The sequence below is a fragment of the Alosa sapidissima genome, chromosome 4 (genome assembly GCF_018492685.1).
Source record: "Alosa sapidissima isolate fAloSap1 chromosome 4, fAloSap1.pri, whole genome shotgun sequence".
NCBI classification, from domain to species: domain Eukaryota; kingdom Metazoa; phylum Chordata; class Actinopteri; order Clupeiformes; family Clupeidae; genus Alosa; species Alosa sapidissima.
In genome coordinates, this window is record NC_055960.1 from 37931214 (window position 1) to 37951213 (window position 20000).

The following is a 20000-nucleotide window of genomic DNA, read 5'->3' on the forward strand; positions in this document are numbered from 1 at the left end:
ACACACACACAACTGATGCTCTCCTGTGTGATCTTAAACCAGAACACCATTTCCAGCTAACCTGGTGACTCAGAACCAAAGTTTCATAATGAACTGTAACTGGTCTTAGATGTCAGAAGCACACAAGCCCCAAGACCAGACCTTTCTTCTAAAATACCCTAACCAGCCTTCATTGGGGTGCTGAAGGACTAGGTTGTGTTAGTGGTTCACACTGTGAGAGCAGAGGAGTGTGTGGGCTAGTGGTTCACACTGTGAGAGCAGAGGAGTGTGTGTGTTAGTTAGGGTTGGGTATCCTTTGGGTTTTATCCGATACCGGTGCTAAATCGATACTTTTAAAATGGTGCCGGTGCCAAAACGGTGCCTGAACCGGTACTTTGTTTTTAAACTGTTTTAAATTAAAATGGTCTAAAGCATGAATTGCTTTTTTATTGATAAGACAAATTTGAACATGCAATTGAACTGTTATGTTCAATTTACTATCAATATCTCATTGCTCCTACGAATAATACATTTAAATCCTAAAACAGCTTGCCATGCATGCACACACAATGGTAAGCTCTGCTTTCAAGTTTACCCAGGCGGTTTGCCATAAAACCGCTTGCCATAGAAATGCCAAGTCATGGACAACGGCATTTGCAAGCAAGCTAATCTAACACGGACTCTACTTTCCAGTTAATTCAGTGTTCCCAAATGCTTCAAGAAATGTAATGTCTTAACCCATAACACGCAATAGTTTTGAACATGTTAGAGGCTACATGTCGGTGTTGAAGTGTTTAGATTCCCAGCGCTAGCCTAGTAGGCAGCATTTTAACAGCAACTATGGCTATGCGCTATCACCAGTCAGCTGAGTTTAATTAGCGATAACTTACGGAGATGGTTTCGTAGCCTCTTTGACAGCTCAGTGACATCAGGTATGTAAACTACATATTTATGTTTTTGCCAGCAAACTTTTAACATGATCTTCATATTCATTGTGATGCTATATGGGCCTCATGCACAGGGAAGATTAATATCATGCCATTATGTCGTTTAGAACACACTATGAAATAAAGTTTGCATACGGAGCGCTTCAGTGGTTCAAAAAGTGTTGGGTCTCCATGGTGATCAGTCATCCTCAGAGTGTTGGGTCTCCATGGTGTATCAGTCATCCTCAGTGTTGGGTCTCCATGGTGTATCAGTCATCCTCAGAGTGCTCATGAACAAAGCGCTCCGCTCAAAGATCTTTGCATAAGAAGAGCCTCTAGGCCTCTGTGTGGTCACAGGCAGGAATGAGATGACTAACCCCCCCCCCCCCCCCCCACACACACACACACACACACACACACACACACCAAAAGCGCAGCCAGCAGCACAGATCAATAAAGAATTCCCCGCCACTGCCAGAGAGAAGGGAAGCAAATCTGCTGTGCGTGCGAGCAGTTTCCCACCGCGACGACTTCCCAGCACAGGTTCAGATTAGCGTACATCATCATTCAGGAGGACACACACACACACACACACACACACACACACACACACACACACACACACACACACCACCGCGTGGACTTCCCAGCTCAGGTTCAGATTAGCGTACATCATCATCATTCAGGAGGACTCTGCACTAATTACCAAATATGGCATAACTGCCAGGAGAGACAATGGAAGATATTCCAAACGGTGTCTGGGAAACATGTTCAGTTTTACATTTAATGTTTCAAAATCTGAACTGCAATACAACTCCACCATAGGCTAGTAAATACTACACCAAAGAGTAGCCTGGAGTTGAAGCATCTGTCCCGAGGACAGAAGAACGGACCAGCGTTGAGCACTGCAGAATGCCCTCCAGCACAGGTCAGCTCAGTTCGTCTGTGAGCAGCGTAAATGGGAAGTGGACCCTCTGGTCTGGTGCCAAAACTTTTTTTTTTTTAAATCCCCACTCTGTTCTTGCTGACATGGCGAGACTTTGGCGCGACACGAGGAACCGAAACCTATGCCCTCATCAGCAGAGCAGCGTCAGCGGGGACGAACTCATCGCACACACACACACACTCTTCAGGGTAAGCCAAAAAGGTGGAAATCACACAGCAGCTCACAGCAGTAAACCATACAATACCACCACGGTACTATAGATAGAGGCACTGCAGAGATATTGTGGCATCATGTGGCCTGTTATCACTACACTGAGAGCACATCTGACCAGAGACCAGACTGGCACTACTACAGGCAAGCAAGGCCAGGGAGGTGTGAGGACAGGTGTGGGTATGAGGCAAGGGTGGTTAGAAGTTAGTTTTGTATCTGAGTGCAGTTACACATCTGAATATTCACACTTATGTTGGAGACCATCTGAGCTGTTGCTGCTTGAAAGAACAACCTAATATATGTGTATGGGTGCAGTCTTCTACTTCTGAAGTGAGTCGTTACTGACACCTCATTTTCTGATGTGCACGTTAAGGGTGGAAATACCCGTCATCTCGCTCAGCACGTGGGCTACTTCTCCCAGCACTCCTCTGCTAAATTATGCACGCAGCTCCCCAAGACTCTTTCAAGTCACGAGAGCCAAGAATTTTCTTGCATTAGTAACATCACTCGTTTTATCTTCTCTGTTTGCAGCTAACGTCATAGTAGTTGCACATTACTTCTGATGCATATGGCAGCACAGTCCAAAAACAAGTCTACTGCGCTTGGCATCGATGAAAGGTTGCTATTGTACAGACAGCGGCCAGCATGGGTCATAGCAAACCTGTAGCTTCATGCACCGAACTGCTGACAATGGCAAATCCGCTCTAATTCTAACGTTAGGTCAACGCGGGCCACTGATTAGCCCCGAACGTCAGCCAAAGAGGACGCTGTGATTAGCATTAATCATTGGCAAATTCAAGTTCAGTTTCACAAAGTACTTCTTTCAGCTAATGTACATAACGTTACAGTATTGTCCAGACTTAGCTAGCCAACACTATTCATCACTACGCCTCTTCCAGTCAGCTATACAAACACAAATATGAATATGTTTGTCAGCTAATACCTCACCACCCGACAAGTATCTCGCAACCTTCTACTGATAGGATCCATAACGTTAATGCAGTGCATGGCTCACCTTACCATATGTTAGCTAATCAGCTATGTTAGCTTGCTTGCTAGTTAGCTTGCCATAACTTAACAGCAATCTATCTTATAGCCAGTCGTATAATAATAAATGTTAACAGTTAAAGACTTAGCAGGGGAAAAAAACAGGAGATAACTGCTGCGATGACGCCTTAATGGCTTGATTCTACATGTTGGTCAAATTCTCTAGAACTACTGTCCAGCAGTGATCAAAGGCATAATGTTAACGTTACATCCAGCTAGTTCAGTGGATATTATAACTGTTAACCTACGCTCGCTATCGCCGTATGTCTAACCCAAAACAGATAGTAACCTACATAAACAAATGACCCACTAACAATTGAGCTGTTGTGGTTGTTGAACTAAGTAAAGCAAACAAGCCAGTGTTACAGTCTGGCACACTGATGTTTATTACTGATGCAATAACACATTTAGCATCTCCATTGGGTTCACTTATTTATGCAACTACCTTGCTAGCCTGCCAACTGGACTAGCAAGCTATCTACAATCGTTATAACATTAGCTGGCCCCAAACATTGTCCGCATTCAAACCGCATATGCTAACACACTTTAGCTTGCCTTGTGTGTAAAACAGTATCTAGGTTAACTGGTCACTTAGCCAGCTAGCTCTGTACTTTGCTAGTTAGGCGTTAGCCTGCGTTACTCACCCTTCTCTGGCCTGGCCTGCACTTAGGAGAGTGCAAAATTGCTTCTAATAGTTAAGTTATGGTGAGTGCCAATTCTTCGTTTCTACCACCAAGCACCGCATTCCACAGCGCACACAGTCACCGACTTCTAATCAACAAAATTTCTGTGTAGTTGTTGTCATGCGACTTTATTCGCCTGTCCGCTCAACGACCTCCTTTGACAGCCGCGATGATCAGACGTAGTTTGCCTCAATGCCACTGCTACTCACCGTCTTTCGGTCTCTGCCGCTCCACAACCATCGAGCTCCTGCTCCCTCCGGCAGTGAGTGAAGTCTACGTAGTCATTGCCAAACTCTATCTTGGCTAAAAAACACAGAGCTGCCAAGTTGCTCAATTGCACCCTCTATGGGCCACGAAACAAAGCATTACTTCTCAATGCCAGACGGTCTGGTTTTATGGATTTATTTAAGTAGGCTAGGTTTGATTTGGGGGGGGGCATGTAACAACACTTTGATTTTAGAGGGGGCATGCAACAGAGCTTTAGTGATTTTACGCACACGGCCGCCCCTGTTTCAGGCTTTGGCTTCAGCCTAAACTATAATAATGTTCTGGCACTGCCGGCACCAGGGTGGCCCCTGAGTGGTTTGTCCTGGTGGTTTTGCGTTTCTCTTTAGTGAGATACGCACTCAATCGTATCTAAATATGACTCAAATGTGGCAACGGTGGCGGTGATAGCCTACACTTAATGTGAATCGCGCACAATAACCAAAGAAAGGAATTTGCACCTCCATTCACTAAATAAAGGCTGTAGTAGGGTGATTCTCCAATATGGAAAAAACGGTCGTGGAAATGACATTTTCCCACTTTCCCTCTAATATCTCATGTTTGACTAGCCTATTAGTGTTAGTTTTAGAGTTAGCATTAAACAATCTTAAATTACACCTAATGAAATTGTAAAAATCCAGAATTTTTCCCATCGGAATGAATTATGAGCGGTTCAGAAATGAATTTCTCATATTTACCTTGATATATCTCCTATGTATTAAAAACCCTTAGAGTACCGCCACACCGGTGTGACGGGAATGTTGGGAAATTAACATTCTAAAGAATATCTGGGTTCATTGAATTCAACATAGAATTTTAGAACCTTCAATTGTTGCGGAACTTAGAATGTTCAAAAACCTACACCTTTAAGGGTTAACCCAGGGGTCTCAAACACCCGGCCCGCGGGCCAAATCCGGCCCACGTCCTGCCCAATTCCGGCCCGCGACGTATGACAAAATAATAATGTAATCCGGCACTTGAGGCTATTAATTGCGACAAACAACGATACTGATTAAAATAGACGATAGATCCAGGTACGGTGACAAATCTCATTTGTAGGCCTACTCTGCTCCACTATGTGCAAGACATCCAGAGCTTGATTCAAACCCAAAATCGCTGCGCAAAGTTTTCAAGAAATACTTGTATTACACGCGAGAAACACAAAGACGTGCATATATGACGCGGAAGCGATGCAGGCTATAGTGTTGCAGAAATTGAAGCAGAAATAGGCCTACACCAAATGTTGAAAAACGTTCACGTGTGATGAAGTCTTAGATAAGCTATGTTATTCACCTATTCTAATTCTGAAGGAGAATATCCTTTTGGAGATTATGATCGATCGTCTATGACAGTGATAGTCACGGTGCGTCTGTGAATGGAGGTGCGTGTATACAACGGTGTCCACTAAGCATACCATGCTTGTTTCGACCCTCTGCCCAACATAGCTTGGAGGTTGCAGTGGTAATCGTGATAGTGTCCGTAATGGATGTGGTACAGACAGCAGCATTTTTTGCAGAGGTGTGGAAATGACGGTGAACCCAAGGGACAAGTGTTTAACATGTTTAAAATATGCCAAATCGAAAAGAAATATAAAAACAAATAGTAGATTTGAATGAATTGGGTTATAATGCATACTTTCTGTTTGAATTTAAAATTATATCAGTATTAGATTTTAAGTGAGATAAGGTCGAAGACCCAAAGTCTGGCCTAGGGACAGAGGCAAAATAGTAAAAAACGCATATAAAATGTCTTCTATTTTATAAAAAAACAACATAATTGAACAATGATTTTTATATATAGGTTCCCCTAAATATGTAGTAAGTGTGAAATAAATAAAAAAGTGGAAATGTTTTTTATTTGTTTTAATATATGTCAAGGAGGGGAAAAGTACCATAGTTGGAGAATCACCCAGTAGTGTTTCTACAAGTTGGCACAAAACGTAATTTCTGTCAGAAACCAGCCTATAATGCATGGGATAACGTGAGGTGAGTCAGACAGAAGATGGGCCTGTCTTATTAGCCTATTCCTGAATCCTGTCCTTTTCAAACTGGGTTAAAATTGTGTGTGATTAGCCGCCATAATAAAACCCAAATCCAAAATCTATAGGTCCAAACCTATGAGTCTAAGCCTTTGTTTAAAAAAATAGCCCAAGCCTCTTAAGTGACGTTACCTCCACTGCTCTTCTCTTTCACACACACACACACTCTTTCTACAAAACTCACCTGAAGTCATCATTTAAAGGGTCATTTTTTTTTATCTTCCAGGAGAGCATGCCCCCCCCCCCCCATCTTAACTGGGGTGGGGGGCTTTTTGCATCAATACCCAGGGGTTCATAATCCATCCATGTCTGTCAAAAGTTTGGAAAACCCTAATTGACTGATTTAACTAAAGACTTATTTGTGATTTTTAATTTTGCATGCCACCCCCCACCCCACATTTCAGCTGCATTTCTGAAGCTGTGTGTAATCGAATGTCCCTCAAACACATGCCATACAAAAACAGTGAACAATGCCAGCACCAAATACACATGATAATGATGTACTACAATATAGATAATTGGGATCCACTGGGAAATAGCTCCCTCTAGTGTGCGTCTACAAAAACTGTTGTAGTGTGAATTTCCTTTCCTCACTCCCTCCTAATTTCCCCCCACATTGCATGGCTTTGTCCTCCATTTTCCCTGACTCCAACACTTGGTGAAAAGAAAGGCAGATTTATGTCAGATGTTTGTGTTTATTTATTATTTCTGGTCTGTTTCTTAGACCCGGTTCATATTCACAATCCAGAGAAGAATCCAGTTGGAAACTGTAAAACTTGTCTCCTGTATGCTCCTCCAGTCACAAAGGCTTTAATCTCAGAGATCTACATACAATAAAATGTCAAGTGGAATAGGTTATCTCTCTTCAAAAAAATAAATAGAGCCCAGTTTTTACACAAAAAAAGGGGGACCTGTTTCTTCACTAATACCTTCCCCTGCTCTCCTTCACCAGTTTGAAGAACCGCTGTGATGTCCTCCATGGCACCTGGTGCCCATCAACAGAGCGGGTACACATGAGGCAGACACCACAGCATGTCACGCATGCAGACAGCCTTTATGTACAGAACACAAAACATTACGAGTGAACACAACATGACCACCGCAGCACGGCGGAGTCGCTGCCTGCTTCAGCCAGCCGGGGTGTGTGTGTGTGTGTGTGTCAAGCGTAGACATCTGGGAACACACACACACACCGAACACACTTGCAGAGACTCAGGCTGAAGGCAACTCCTTGGTCCAGAGGAAGGACATTCAGCTGATAGGGGGATGAACTACCGAGCAAAACACAAGGCCGAGGAGCAAAAAAGGCGATCTGTGGGTAGCTTAAAGTATAAAGTAAAAAGTGTCTATATATGTGTGTGTGTGTGTGTGTGTGTGTGTGTGTGTGTTTTTCTCTCTGGTCACAATCCCATGATTTTATGGTAGCGTTTGAGGACTTCCCACGGTTGGGTTGGGTTGGGTTGGTGAGGTGAGGGCGTCCCAGTCTCGAGTTCATGGTATAAAAAAAAAGCCCCAGGGGTTGAGGGGGCTCACTGGTACTGTCTGTAGTCTCCGAAGGATGGCGCTGGCATGGGCGCTGGCTCCTCCGCAAACTGGGGACCTGGAGCACGAAGAGAGAGAGAGAAGTCGGACATCGCACGCGTCACACACATCACAGAGTCCGTCAACCATGACAGCAAAGACAGTCCATCTTCACAGACTAAGGGACGAGCTCAAGCTACGTGTGTGTGTAGGTTAAGGGACGAGCTCAAGCTATGTGTGTGTGTAGGTTAAGGGACGAGCTCAGGTGTGTGTGTGTTGGCTAGGGGACGAGCTCAGGTGTGTGTGTGTTGACTGGGGGACGAGCTCAAGCTATGTGTGTGTGTTGGCTAAGGGACGAGCTCAAGCTATGTGTGTGTGTTGACTGGGGGACGAGCTCAGGTGTGTGTGTTGGCTGGGGGACGAGCTCAGGTGTGTGTGTGTTGGCTGGGCAGGTGGACTCACCTGTGGGGAACTGTGAGGAGGCGAACCGGGTGAGCAGGATGCCCGCTCCCTCGATCAACGCCAGGAGGATGCCGCCCATGGCAGCCGAGCCTACCATGGCAACAGGGCCATCTGCACACACACACACACACACACACACACACACACACACACACACAGACACACACAGTGAGAAAGAGCAGCACACATTCTGGACACAGGGTGGGTCGGTCACTCACATTTATTCATCGGCAAACACACAAAAAACATTTACTGTACAGGGTTGACACATTTACTGTACAGGGTTGACTGATACGAAATGTAACCTGTGTCACCATCACATATGCAGCCTAAACAGAGTGGACAGATTTCATCTTTCAGACAGTTTCCATCCCAGTGCTCCCACTGACAAGTGTGTGTGTGTGTGTGTGTGTGTGTGTGTGTGTGGGTGGGTGGGTGCGTGCGTGCATGGGTGGCAGGAGACTTACTCCTAGCAGCGAGGATGGCGCCGGTCATGGCTCCACTGGTGTGTGTGTGCGTGTGTGTGTGGCAGGAGACTTACTTCTAGCAGCGAGGATGGCGCCGGTCGTGGCTCCACTGGTGTGTGTGTGTGTGTGTGTGTGTGTGTGTGTGTGTGGGTGGCAGGACACTTACTTCTAGCAGCGAGGATGGCGCCGGTCATGGCTCCACTGGTGTGTGTGTGTGCGTGTGTGTGTGTGTGTGGGTGGCAGGACACTTACTCCTAGCAGCGAGGATGGCGCCGGTCATGGCTCCACTGGTGTGTGTGTGTGTGTGTGTGTGTGGGTGGCAGGACACTTACTCCTAGCAGCGAGGATGGCGCCGGTCATGGCTCCACTGGTGATGGAGTTCCAGGGGTCTTCTTTGCCTCTCACCTGGACGAGGCCGCAGTCGATCATGGAGAAGAGGCCGCCCCACACAGCGAAGCTCCCTACAAACACACACCACAAAACACACACCATGAAACAAACTTTATCATGGAGAAGCTCCCTACCAACACACACCATGAAACAAGCGTTAGTCCTGCAGACACATGCACTTCACATTTACATGGGACAATGGCACATGCCACACTGAGACACATTTACATGGGACAATGGCACATGCCACACTGAGAGACAAACAGTAAGCCCTATTCGGACAGGATTAGTTTTACGTGGAGATGTGGGGTAAAGTAATTATTACCAGGGGTTTCAGTCCCGTCCGAATGCGCCATGTCAGTAATTATTACGGACAATGTCAGTAGAAATTAGTGCAACTTTTACCTTCTGTAAAACGGTCAGTAAAAAATACCTCAGGTACTATTCATGCCGTGCAGATTACGACCCTCTAAAAATGTATAATATTCCGTCATATCCTGTTTAAACATAGTTTTCTGCGTTTTTTATGAGCATGGAGGTGCTTGAAGAAGCACTCCGTAATAAATAATGCAAGGCAACCACAGGGTGATGATTTTGTCTAGTAAGGTAAAGTGTAAGCTACCAATGTAATCGACAAGGAGGGTGAATGTGCGTGATATTTTTTCAGCTGTAGCCTGTAGAATACCCGAGTCTCACCACAAACATTTCATTGTAGCCTTTGTCCTTGACACGCTGAGTAAACATTACTCAGGCCATGTTGCATGTATGAATGCGAGATCAGGAAGCAACGTAGCATGCACATGGCGACAGGGAGGTAACAGCGGTGCATAAATCCGAGTCACCCCTCCCACTTCTGGTAGAATACCGAGGTTTGTTAATCCCGTGCAAATTGGTCATTTATATTAGACGTCCTGTGGTAAAAATTACTTTACTCCACGTCTCCACTAGGGTTGGGCGATGTCGCCTAAATTGCCATTTGACGATGTGTACAGTAAAACATCGTGATGGACGATGATATCGTGGGGGGGGGGGGGGGGGGGGGGGGGTAGTGTAGTAAACAGCCTATAGGTAATGTCTGTACAGAAATACATTTATAATGTTCTACATAAAAACATAAAAAAAATATTATATAGGCTATACGGCCTGATGAAAGTGGACAGCTAAGAGAGACATGCTGACCAGGCTACCGAAGTTGTGTGGAAGATCTAATCCAAGAAAATTGTTGTGAAAGACGGATAGACAATCAATCTGAACACTTGCGTGTGCACCAACCAGCGGAATATTACACATTGCCAGCCTTCGCTGGACCCAGCAAAAAAGCTACTTAAGACTATCGTGGTCACTCATTTAAAATCTTAGTACTATGCAGCATCCCACATTATCAGGCTACCGTCTATGCTGACTATGAGGGCGGCGGGAAGTGAAAGTAAAGGGCTGCGATCGCGCAGTCCAGGCTATAAGAGGGCGAAGTAAAAACACTTTTACAAATAACGAATCCCGATTACCACTCCGCTGCTGTCTGGGACTTTTGCTAAATGCATGAAATACAAGCCTTACAGTGAAAGACTGTATTATGAGATAAAGATTATGTTATATTATAATATAAAGATTATGAGATAACCACTCCAGCCTCCCCATCCTTCAGTCCCTTAGATAAAACGGGTTGCTACGGTTTCAGGGCCAGGGACACAGAGAGGAAGAGGAGGACAGTATCAAGGTCTGTTGCAGGGGGGAGGACAGTATCAAGGTCTGTTGCAGGGAGGAGGCCAGTAAAGAGTTTGGCTGTATGTTGCAGCCTGGCTGCAGGCCGACACACATAAATGATGACCCCTCACTGCCCTGGGCTCCAGTATCAGCTGGCTCCTCGTCTGCCACGGGATGCCAGTTTAAACCTATCAATGCCAATAACCCAATCAGCATCCAATGGAACAGTTCCACATCACAATGGATATGACCAACTATGCAAGCCAGAAGCCCAAGGTACAGAACCCATCGCTTTATGGGAAATGGATAAATAAATGCATTTATACAGCGCTTTTCTGCTCCTCCTTTACACAGCGTTTTTTTTTATGCCTCACATTCACATTAGGAGCAGTTTGGGGTTCTGTGTCTTGCTCAAGGACACTGTGATAGGGTTGGGAGGGGTCAGTCTTAAACCAACAACCTCTACATCCATAACCACCGCCGCCCTGATATTATCTTTGGTAGGTCACTGGCAGTTATGCCAGCGAGGACTCTCACTCATAGGCGTGCACTCACCTCCCAGCTGAGGAGCTCTGGTCTTGATGGCCGTCACGCTACCTCTAAGCCTGTGGCTCATGCCCTGCAGAATAAACACAGACCTTACTTACCTCATTGACTGGATTTCTGAGACACAACATTTTCAGCAGAAGTGCATGATGGAGGAGTAATCATTTAAAAGATCCTGGCAGAAACTGTTTGACTTACAGAAGGTGAATTTCGAAAGCCCTTCACGGCCTGGAAGATCCCTCCTCCGATCGCCCCCATGGTGAAAGCACCACCACAGTCGTCCACAATCCTCCAGGGACTGAAAACGAAGGTTAACAAAGATAATGAGATTAAGAAACATCCACTTTCACATTTCCAAACAACTGCAATGGCTAAGGCCTGGGGGGCCAAGGTCGGGGGTGTTCCGGGGGCAGGACCATAAGGGACATCACGGTGTTGTTTACAAGTACTCGATGTGCCCAATGTAGTAGCTAACGTTACTAACCAGTGCTATCCATCCGTTTAAACAGTACAAGTCACATTGGCCAACTTACACAATGACAAGAGGTCATTTAAGCTATAGACACTTAATCCCACGGACCTATATGAATGGATGGATACCATTCCGCCATTAAGTGGTAAATGCAGTATCGAGAAACCCCTTTAGCTGATGTTACACAACGCAACCAATAAGCCATCTGACCATCTGACGTTAGCCAGACGCTTGGCAGAGTGATGTCTGCTAACCGGTTAGCTAACTGTAACTGTAAACCGGCAAACAGGCTGCACTTCTACAAACGACAATTTTTGTAATTTGACACAAGTCAACTAAATACATGAATAAATATTATAAACTAGCCAAGAATAAGCCATTTAAATAGCAAACTGTCCAAAAGAACAAGGTCACCAAGCTACCTTATGTATCCTTGCTAGCTAACCTTTAAGTAGCCTAATGTTACCTTACATCATTATTGCGACAGCAAGGGCATCGCGGCAACGTTAGCCCAGCTAACAATCATGATTTGTACACTTGCCGTGTTTTTAAAATTAAGACATCTTATATTTCCACAAATGCCTATTTGATTCCATTACAACACGATTAGACAGATTGTTAAAATTACACATGGTAAGTAATAATTTTGGCGAAAAGACCGCAGATGGCTTACCACGGCTCCCTTGCGTACTCCTCCATTTTGTTCTTACCGTGTTCCGATTGACGTCATAAACTTGCACATGTCACGTGATATCACACAACCACGTGATCAATATGGCGGAATTTCGGAAAAAGATGTCGGTAAAGGAATTATGATAAAACATCGAACAGATGTGTTTATTGAGCACATAGCTGGGTTAATGAGCACTCGTCGGACACAGTAACAGTAGTTACTTTCTTTTTTTTGGTCGTAAGGATCATCTGCAGACATTTAAGGAACTTTATTTTGGAAAGACATGGCAGACGAGCGCAGACAGAAGCAATGCACTGTTGTGCTCCCCACCGAGTCAATGAAGGTGATGGCAGAGTCGGTGGGTGTGCAGCTGCAGGAGGAGAGCTGTGCGGCCCTGAGCGAGGAAGTAAGTTATCGTATCAAAGAAATAGCGCAAGATGCTCTCAAGTTTATGCATCATGGAAAGAGACGAAAACTAACCACAAGCGACATTGATCATGCTCTTAAACTTAAAAACGTGGAGCCGCTGTATGGCTTCCAATCACAGGAGTTCATTCCGTTTCGTTTTGCAAGTGGTGGAGGACGCGAGCTTCATTTCTATGAAGAGAAGGAGGTTGACCTTAGCGATATAATCAACACACCGCTCCCGCGAGTTCCGCTTGACGTCTCGCTAAAGGCTCACTGGTTAAGCATTGAAGGAGTTCAGCCGGCTATCCCTGAGAACCCTCCCCCTGCTCCGAAAGAGCAACAGAAAGCCGAGTCCACAGAACCTCTCAAAGCTGTCAAACCGGGACAAGAAGAAGAGGGCTCTATTCAGGGCAAGGGGCAGGGCGCCACCTCTGCCGAGGGCAAAGGGAAGAAAGAGGCCATGATGCGGATCAAGCCCCGCAGCACCCACGAGCTGTCCGTGGAGCAGCAGCTGTATTACAAGGAGATCACGGAGGCATGCGTGGGCTCGTGCGAGGCCAAGCGAACCGAGGCCCTCCAGAGCGTCGCCACGGACCCCGGCCTGTACCAGATGCTCCCACGCTTCAGCACGTTCATCTCCGAGGGCGTCCGCGTGAACGTGGTGCAGAACAACCTGGCCCTGCTCATATACCTGATGCGGATGGTCAAGGCGCTAATGGACAACCCCACCCTCTACCTCGAGAAGTACCTGCACGAGCTCCTGCCGGCCGTGGTCACCTGCATCGTCAGCAAGCAGCTGTGCCTGCGGCCGGACGTGGACAACCACTGGGCCTTGAGAGACTTCGCCGCCAGGCTCATGGCACAGAGCTGCAAGACGTTCAGCACCACCACCAACAACATCCAGTCCCGCATCACCAAGACCTTCACCAAGAGCCTGCTGGACGAGAGGACCCAGTGGACGACACGCTACGGTGCGATTGCGGGCCTCTCCGAGCTCGGCCCCGACGTCATCAAGACGCTCATCCTGCCCCGGCTGTCCATGGAGGGTGCGCGCATCAAGGCCGTCATGGAGGGGCCTGTCGTTTCCAACATCGACAAGATCGGCGCAGACCACGTGCAGAGCCTGCTGCTGAAGCACTGCGCCAGCGTCATCGCCAAGACCCGGCCGCTGCCGGACATCGTGGACCAGTACCGGGCCGACTACGGCTACCTGGGGCCCGTGCTGTGCTCCCACGTGGTGAAGGCACGGGCGCAGGCGGCACTGCAGGCGCAGCAGGTCAACCGCACCACGCTGACCATCACGCAACCACGGCCCTCGCTCACCGTGGCACAGTCTGGCCTGGGGGGCTCAGGTGGCACACGGCCGCCCAGCATCATCAAGGTGCCCAGCTCGCTCACGCTCATGTCCACGCGGCCCGGCACGCCCACGCAGCCGTCGCCGCCGGCAACCAAGTACATCGTGATGCAGACGAGCGCGGGGGCAGCGTCCACCCAGCAAGTGATCACACTGACGTCGGCGCAGTCGGGCTCGCCGGTCACGAGCACGGTGTCCAGCACGCCCACCTCCCTCCAGCCGTTGGTCAAGGTGGAGTCGGGGGGCGCGGGCGCGTCCAGGCCGCTCCAGAAGTACATCGTGGTGTCTCTGCCCACGTCGTCCGCCTCGTCGCTGGACAAAGGCGCCGGAGGGGCCCCTCATGTCACCACCTCGCCCCTCACCATGGAGCCCAGCGTCAAGATGGAGCGTTCGGAGTCGCCTGCGGCTAGCACACAGTCCCCGCACTGAGAGAGAGATGGACAAAGACACACACGCACACGTACACATACACACTTTTTTTATCCTGATGCGGTTTTCTCCATATTATTATTATATTCTTGCGCACCCACACACACACAACCCTGAGCGAGGCTCTCCGTGCTGACGTGTCAGATTGGGGTGTTAGTGGGCCTGTTTTTATATGTGTGCTGGAAAGGAGGGGGAGGAACGGCAGGAAGAATTTTGGAAACTGTTCATAGCTGTGAGGAAAAAAACAAAATATTTGACATGATGCATGAAACCTTGTATCGTACACATTAAAGTAGGCTAATAAAAATTCATTTTTTTAAATGCGTGGCACAAAATGGCCGTTACTCAAATGTCAAAAATATGTCTGAATGGTAGTATTTTCATTTTTAATAAGGCTTCAATTAGATACAAGATGAACATGACTGAGTGTTATGACTCCATCAAAGTAATAATATATACAATTTCTGAAACCAATGTTTAGTGATTTCTACATCCTCAAAGGGCACTGTTTAATTATTGTTTGCATAGCATTGTAAAATGATGTGTGTTGAGCTAACGTTAGCTCACCAAACAGTTTTGTAATAAATAATTCATAAATAAACAAGCAAACTTCCCTGTCAAAATCATCTAAAGCCAATGATGGCACTTGTTGCCTGTTCAATTGCTGCTTGGGATCTCTTCTGGGAGAAGGAGACTGTTATTTCTCTTATTTCTCACTGTGATAAATTACTTGAAGGTGAAGTCTGCCACTCTAATCTACTTGTGAAATGCAGCAATTTGCTCATACCTGAGGGCTTCACTATGAAGAGTGTTAACTGCCTGATGCTGGTAACTTTGGGAATAACAGCTGATCTTTAAAATAACGCTGCACTGAGCAGCTACCGTTTCTAATGTGGCGTGCTGTTTGGAGATCAGCGATTACTCCTGATCTTATGGTCATGTGATTCAACAGACATTTTGGTCCAAAGCGACTTACAAATAAAAACAGTACAACAGTTAGAAATAAATCAGTTTTAAAATGTTGGTAAAATGACATTAGGAAAATAGCAATAATAAACAATAATGTCAATGCAATATCAAGTTACCTGGGTAAGTCAGTAACATGCTTTGCATTATGTGATCTAGCTGTGTCACACTCAACACATCTCTAGTGTTTACAGTCTCTTTAAATAGGAAGCGTGTACCAGCGTCTCTAAATAGGAAGCGTGTTCCAGCGTCTCTTTAAAAGTGCAGTCAGTGATTGTAAGCGATTTCAGGGCCATCACATTTTTTGTCACATTCAGTAATCATCTCCTCATGACCGCTAGATTCCCATTCTGTGAGGACACTCTGTAGGCAGCCCAGGCTCCAAAAACTGGAGGCCTGCCCCCCAAACAAAAAAAACCCATGTGTGGAATTTCTCTGGGAATACTGAAAGGAGGGGTGATCTACCTCTCTGGTATGTTTAATTTCGTCCTTGGTTAAAATATAATGTACATTATTTTGAACAAAAGCATCTACTAATAAATTTAAACAAAAACAAATATAAACAAGCACGACTTCCTGCACAATTGCTGACTGCACCTTTAAATGGGAAGCCTGTTCCAGCATCTGTGCCGTGTTCTCTGGCCTGGCGATGGAATCCTGCAGTGTGGTCGCTGGTAAATAAATATGGCTGTTCTGCTGAAATGCAGGAAAAATATTTACCCTTTGTAAATATTTACCCTTTATTTGCTTTTACTTTCTCTACTCACACACTCTCTGCATCCCTTTCTTTCTCTCCCCATCTCTTTTTCATCCTCTACATCTCTCTCTCTCCCTCTCTTCCTACCCCCACCACCTCTCCATCTCTTTCCCTCACTACATCCCTCCATCTCTTTCCCTCTCTTACATCCCTCCATCTTTCTCTCTCTTCATCCCTCCTTCTCTTTCCCTCTCTTCATCTCCATCTCTTTCCCTCTCTTCATCCCTCCATCTCTTTCCCTCTCTTCATCCCTCCATCTTTTCATCTCTTTCCCTCTCTTCATCCCTCACTCTACCTACAGGAAGTTCTGCGTCTCCATATTTCATTTCCCCTGCTTTCTCCATCTCTCCCTCCTCATCTCTCTCCTTCCTCTCATCCCACTCTCCCTCCCTCCATCTCCCCCTGACCAGTGTGTGTGTGTGTGTGTGTGGATACAGACAGACAGGCTCCTGGCTCTGGTCCCGTTATTAGGAATGGGAGAGGAGTGATTTGCAGGCCAGCGCAGCTCTGTGAAATGCCCATATATGGCCATATCTGGAAGATGTCGGGTGAGACAGGGGCAACAGGAACATAAACTGGCCGGCTGCTGTTCCAATCAACTCTGGCTTCTACGAGCAGAGCCTCTTGGCTAAACAGCACTAAGGGCTTCGGCTGGAGGTGGACAAGCTCCTGTCCTGGCTAAAGCAGCGTTAGATAGAGATGTGCGTCCACCTCAGGTCATCGTCGTCATGACTCCTTGTGCTAATCCAGAGCTCAGGGAACAGCATGGTCCTCCTCATGGTCAAATTTTAGAAATGCCTCTGCGGTCAAGTGACTGGCGGGAGACTGATGGCGAGATAAGAGAAACGCATTTCCCAGGATCCTGTGCGGTCTTTATGTGTCATTTCCTGCCTCACAAATGTCACTGCACCCAGAAACCAGGAGTGATACATTATCATTTTAATTAACAGTTATACGTGCAGTTAAGCAGGGACACACAGCTCTAAGAGTTGACAGGGTGAAAGTTTCGACTACCCCCCCCCAACATCCCAGTCATGACCAGGATCCATCTAAAACTGTCCCCAAATATTTCAAACGGTATTTTAAAACCCTTGTCTCAGTTCTAAACCCCTGAGTCCTCCCATTCTCACCAGATGGTCAGCTCCCGATTCCCAGGTTCAGCTTGAGGCCCTGTAGCAGTGTTTGGAGGCCCTGTAGCGATGTTTGGAGGCCCTGTAGCGATGTTTGGATAACAATATAGAGCCCTGTAAACTCTGTGGTTTGGCGGTCTGTAAAATCCTGACATCTGTGTCATAATGACGCACCAGCCTCTTATCGCGTCTTATCTGTGCAGATGTTTTCTTGAAGCCGCTTTGCTGTTGATTAAGATTAAACATGTACATTGTGTGATTCTTAGATGACTATAAAAAGCAAATTCCCGGCCGGTCCAGAGGCTGCAGAGACCTGCTCTCTGGCGTAGCGTCAGCTCCTGACGGTTTCGGTGACTCCACGTTTCCAGGGAGTTATTAGATCACAGCTTTCTCCCCCGCCAAGGAACACTGCAGCTCTCGGTGGACGTGCGCTGCACTGTAGCGCTTTATTAGGATGTGTTTGTCTCACACGAGATTTGGCACATGTGGCCACCGCACGGCCGTCCATGTCATATGTCAGGCCTTCTGTTTCCCACTCACAGTTGGGGGGACGCAGCGCTCACGCCAGGACACACACCACCAAACCATACCACAGCTGCTGAGGACGCTGCAGATGACCCCCGAGAGGAATCTGGGCCTGGGTGGCGCCTGGCTCTGATCTGACCTGTAGCTTGGTTCTAATCTGGCCCTGTTGGTGAATGGCGCTGATCTGACTTGATCCACTCCAAAGTTGCCCAGCTGCGTGTGGGTGCTGGATCCATGTCGCTAGAGTAGCGCCACATCCAATCAATTCTGGATTATTTTGTGCTTCAGTGGAATGCCTTTTCAAAATTGGTCATTTTTATTATCTAAACACATTCTAGGATCTAGAATACATCTTAACAAGGTTAACAAAGATAGAAATAGCTCCAACAGCAAGATGTCTATAGAGCACAAATATCTCTTACTGAAGAATCTTTATTCAAAGATTAGACACATTTATTGATTTTAATCACATAGGTGAGAAAATATACTGCTACTAAAATGCAAAGAGTAACAGTTGTTTTTGAGAGTGTGAAAACATTTGGAACCACTCTTGTCTGATAAAATAACATTACAAATGAGAAGACAATTACAGTGGAATGAACTCAAAAGCACTCTGGTCTTGGAACGCTGATGCGATTATGACATCAGGCCCTAGCTGAGAAGATCAGCAGAACAGCAGCCACAAGTACATGCACTGCTGAATTATACCGGCCAATCAGGAGCCTCATAACACAGCTATGTATATTCCAACAGAAACCTTAAGACATTTAAGAAGTACAGGTGTTTTAAGAGATACATTTAGAACATCCAGCGAAGAGTAGTAAGTCATTTAGTGAAGTAGGAGATTTTTAAAAGTAAACCACCACACTCCCATCCGAGTTAAAAAAGGATATTATTCCCTCCTGAGTCTCCCCCGATCAGGTGGTCTTAAGTGTATAAACCTGGTCAGACGTGTTCCCACTGAGATTTGGCAACATTGTCGGCACAGCTGGCAGCCCGCGGCCCTCTAATAAACAAGGTGGGACTAACTTCCTGCTAAGGCCCGAGGCCAGCGCGAGATCCCTGATATCGTGCCTAAGAGGATCCCCCTGGCTGGCGAAACTCAAAGTGACCCCCCCATGACCGTCTCTCCTTCACATGTCAGAGACTAGGACACGCCCCTCACCAGCGCCATCATCACACGTGTCAGATAGCGCCCCACGACCCAAACAAGCCACTTATCATAGTCTCCGATCACACACACACATGCACACATTCACTATCCCTGCACGACACACACACTTACCAACATACAAGAGCAACTGCTTCATCTAGTAGTGCAAAATAACAGGCAAGGCATTAACATAAGTCCCAGCCCCCCCCCCCCCCCCGGCCTACAAGCCTCTACAGCCCTGCCACAAAGTCCACTGAAGAGAGAGAGAGAAAGAATCAAAGTGTGTGTGTGTGTGTGTGAGAGAGAGAGGGAGGGAGAGAGAGAGTGAGTGTGTGTTTGTGTGTGTGTGTGTGTGTGTGAGAGAGAGAGGGAGGGAGAGAGAGAGTGAGTGTGTGTTTGTGTGTGTGTGTTTGTGTGTGTGTGTGTGTGTGTGTGTGTGTGTGTGTGTGTGTGTGTGTGTGTGTGAGTGTGTATGTGTGAGAGAGAGAGAGAGGGAGGGAGAGAGAGAGTGAGTGTGTGTTTGTGTGTGTGTGTGTGTGTGTGTGTGTGTGTGTGTGAGTGTGTGAGTGTGTGTGTGTGTGAGTGTGTGTGTGTGTGTGTGTGAAAGAGAGAGTAAACAGAGGGCCAGGTGGAGGCTGTGCATCTGATGGTTGTTTGTCCCTGTGTGTCCCTGCGCCCGGTGCTGGTACTGGTGCTGGTGCTGTGGGGCGGCAGTGGAGACCTCCAGGAGGCGTCTCTGCTGACGACGTTTGAGTTCTCTTCTCCTCTCCTCTCCTCTCCCCTCCTCTCTTCTCTTCTCCTCTCCTCTCCTCTCCTCTCTTCTCCCCGGCACTCATGAGATGTCTGCTCTGTCTCCATGGCTACACACACGCGTCCGCGTCTCGTCCTGCTTTCTGTCCGGCCGCTGCCCTGCCTGGTTACTGCAATAGCTTTGGTACAGCCACCTGCCA

At 46.9% G+C, this 20000-nt stretch overlaps 4 protein-coding genes across 8 annotated transcripts in view; 1 reads left to right on the forward strand and 3 right to left on the reverse strand.

The window, feature by feature from the left end:
- The window catches only part of LOC121707732 (ras-related protein Rap-1A-like), a 24220-nt gene extending 20107 nt beyond the window's left edge, over positions 1–4113 (reverse strand). Inside the window, exon 1 of one of the 2 annotated variants that reach the window (XM_042090495.1) lies at positions 4001–4113. The gene's annotated coding sequence lies outside the window, so the exon portion shown is untranslated. Of the gene's footprint in view, positions 1–3752; positions 3979–4000 lie in introns of those variants that run through there. The other variant, XM_042090496.1, reaches the window with a different exon arrangement.
- Positions 4114–7128: 3015 nt separating this feature from the next.
- On the reverse strand, positions 7129–12440 carry timm17a (translocase of inner mitochondrial membrane 17 homolog A (yeast)). 2 transcript variants are annotated; one of them, XM_042090497.1, is made up of 6 exons: positions 12329–12440; positions 11382–11481; positions 11193–11256; positions 8876–9004; positions 8077–8187; positions 7129–7693 (listed from the first exon to the last, which is right to left on the reverse strand). In XM_042090497.1, the coding sequence occupies exons 1-6, from the start codon at positions 12352–12354 to the stop codon at positions 7623–7625; spliced, it is 501 nt and encodes a 166-aa protein (XP_041946431.1). In that variant the 5' UTR covers positions 12355–12440; the 3' UTR covers positions 7129–7622. The 2 variants fall into 2 exon arrangements, with proteins under 2 accessions (XP_041946431.1, XP_041946432.1); XM_042090498.1 differs by lacking the exon at positions 12329–12440 and adding an exon at positions 11764–11801.
- Positions 12420–15145, forward strand: taf6 (TAF6 RNA polymerase II, TATA box binding protein (TBP)-associated factor). The gene has a single exon (XM_042090488.1). It carries the CDS (start codon positions 12612–12614, stop codon positions 14517–14519), a length of 1908 nt encoding a protein of 635 aa, XP_041946422.1. The 5' UTR covers positions 12420–12611; the 3' UTR covers positions 14520–15145.
- Positions 15146–19533: 4388 nt separating this feature from the next.
- The window catches only part of lmod1b (leiomodin 1b (smooth muscle)), a 12698-nt gene continuing 12231 nt past the window's right edge, over positions 19534–20000 (reverse strand). For 2 of the 3 annotated variants that reach the window (XM_042090486.1, XM_042090485.1), the window contains exon 4: positions 19538–19994. In XM_042090486.1, coding sequence (XP_041946420.1) covers positions 19968–19994 — 27 coding nt within the window. In that variant the 3' untranslated portion in view covers positions 19538–19967. Of the gene's footprint in view, positions 19995–20000 lie in introns of all 3 variants that reach the window. The other variant, XM_042090487.1, reaches the window with a different exon arrangement.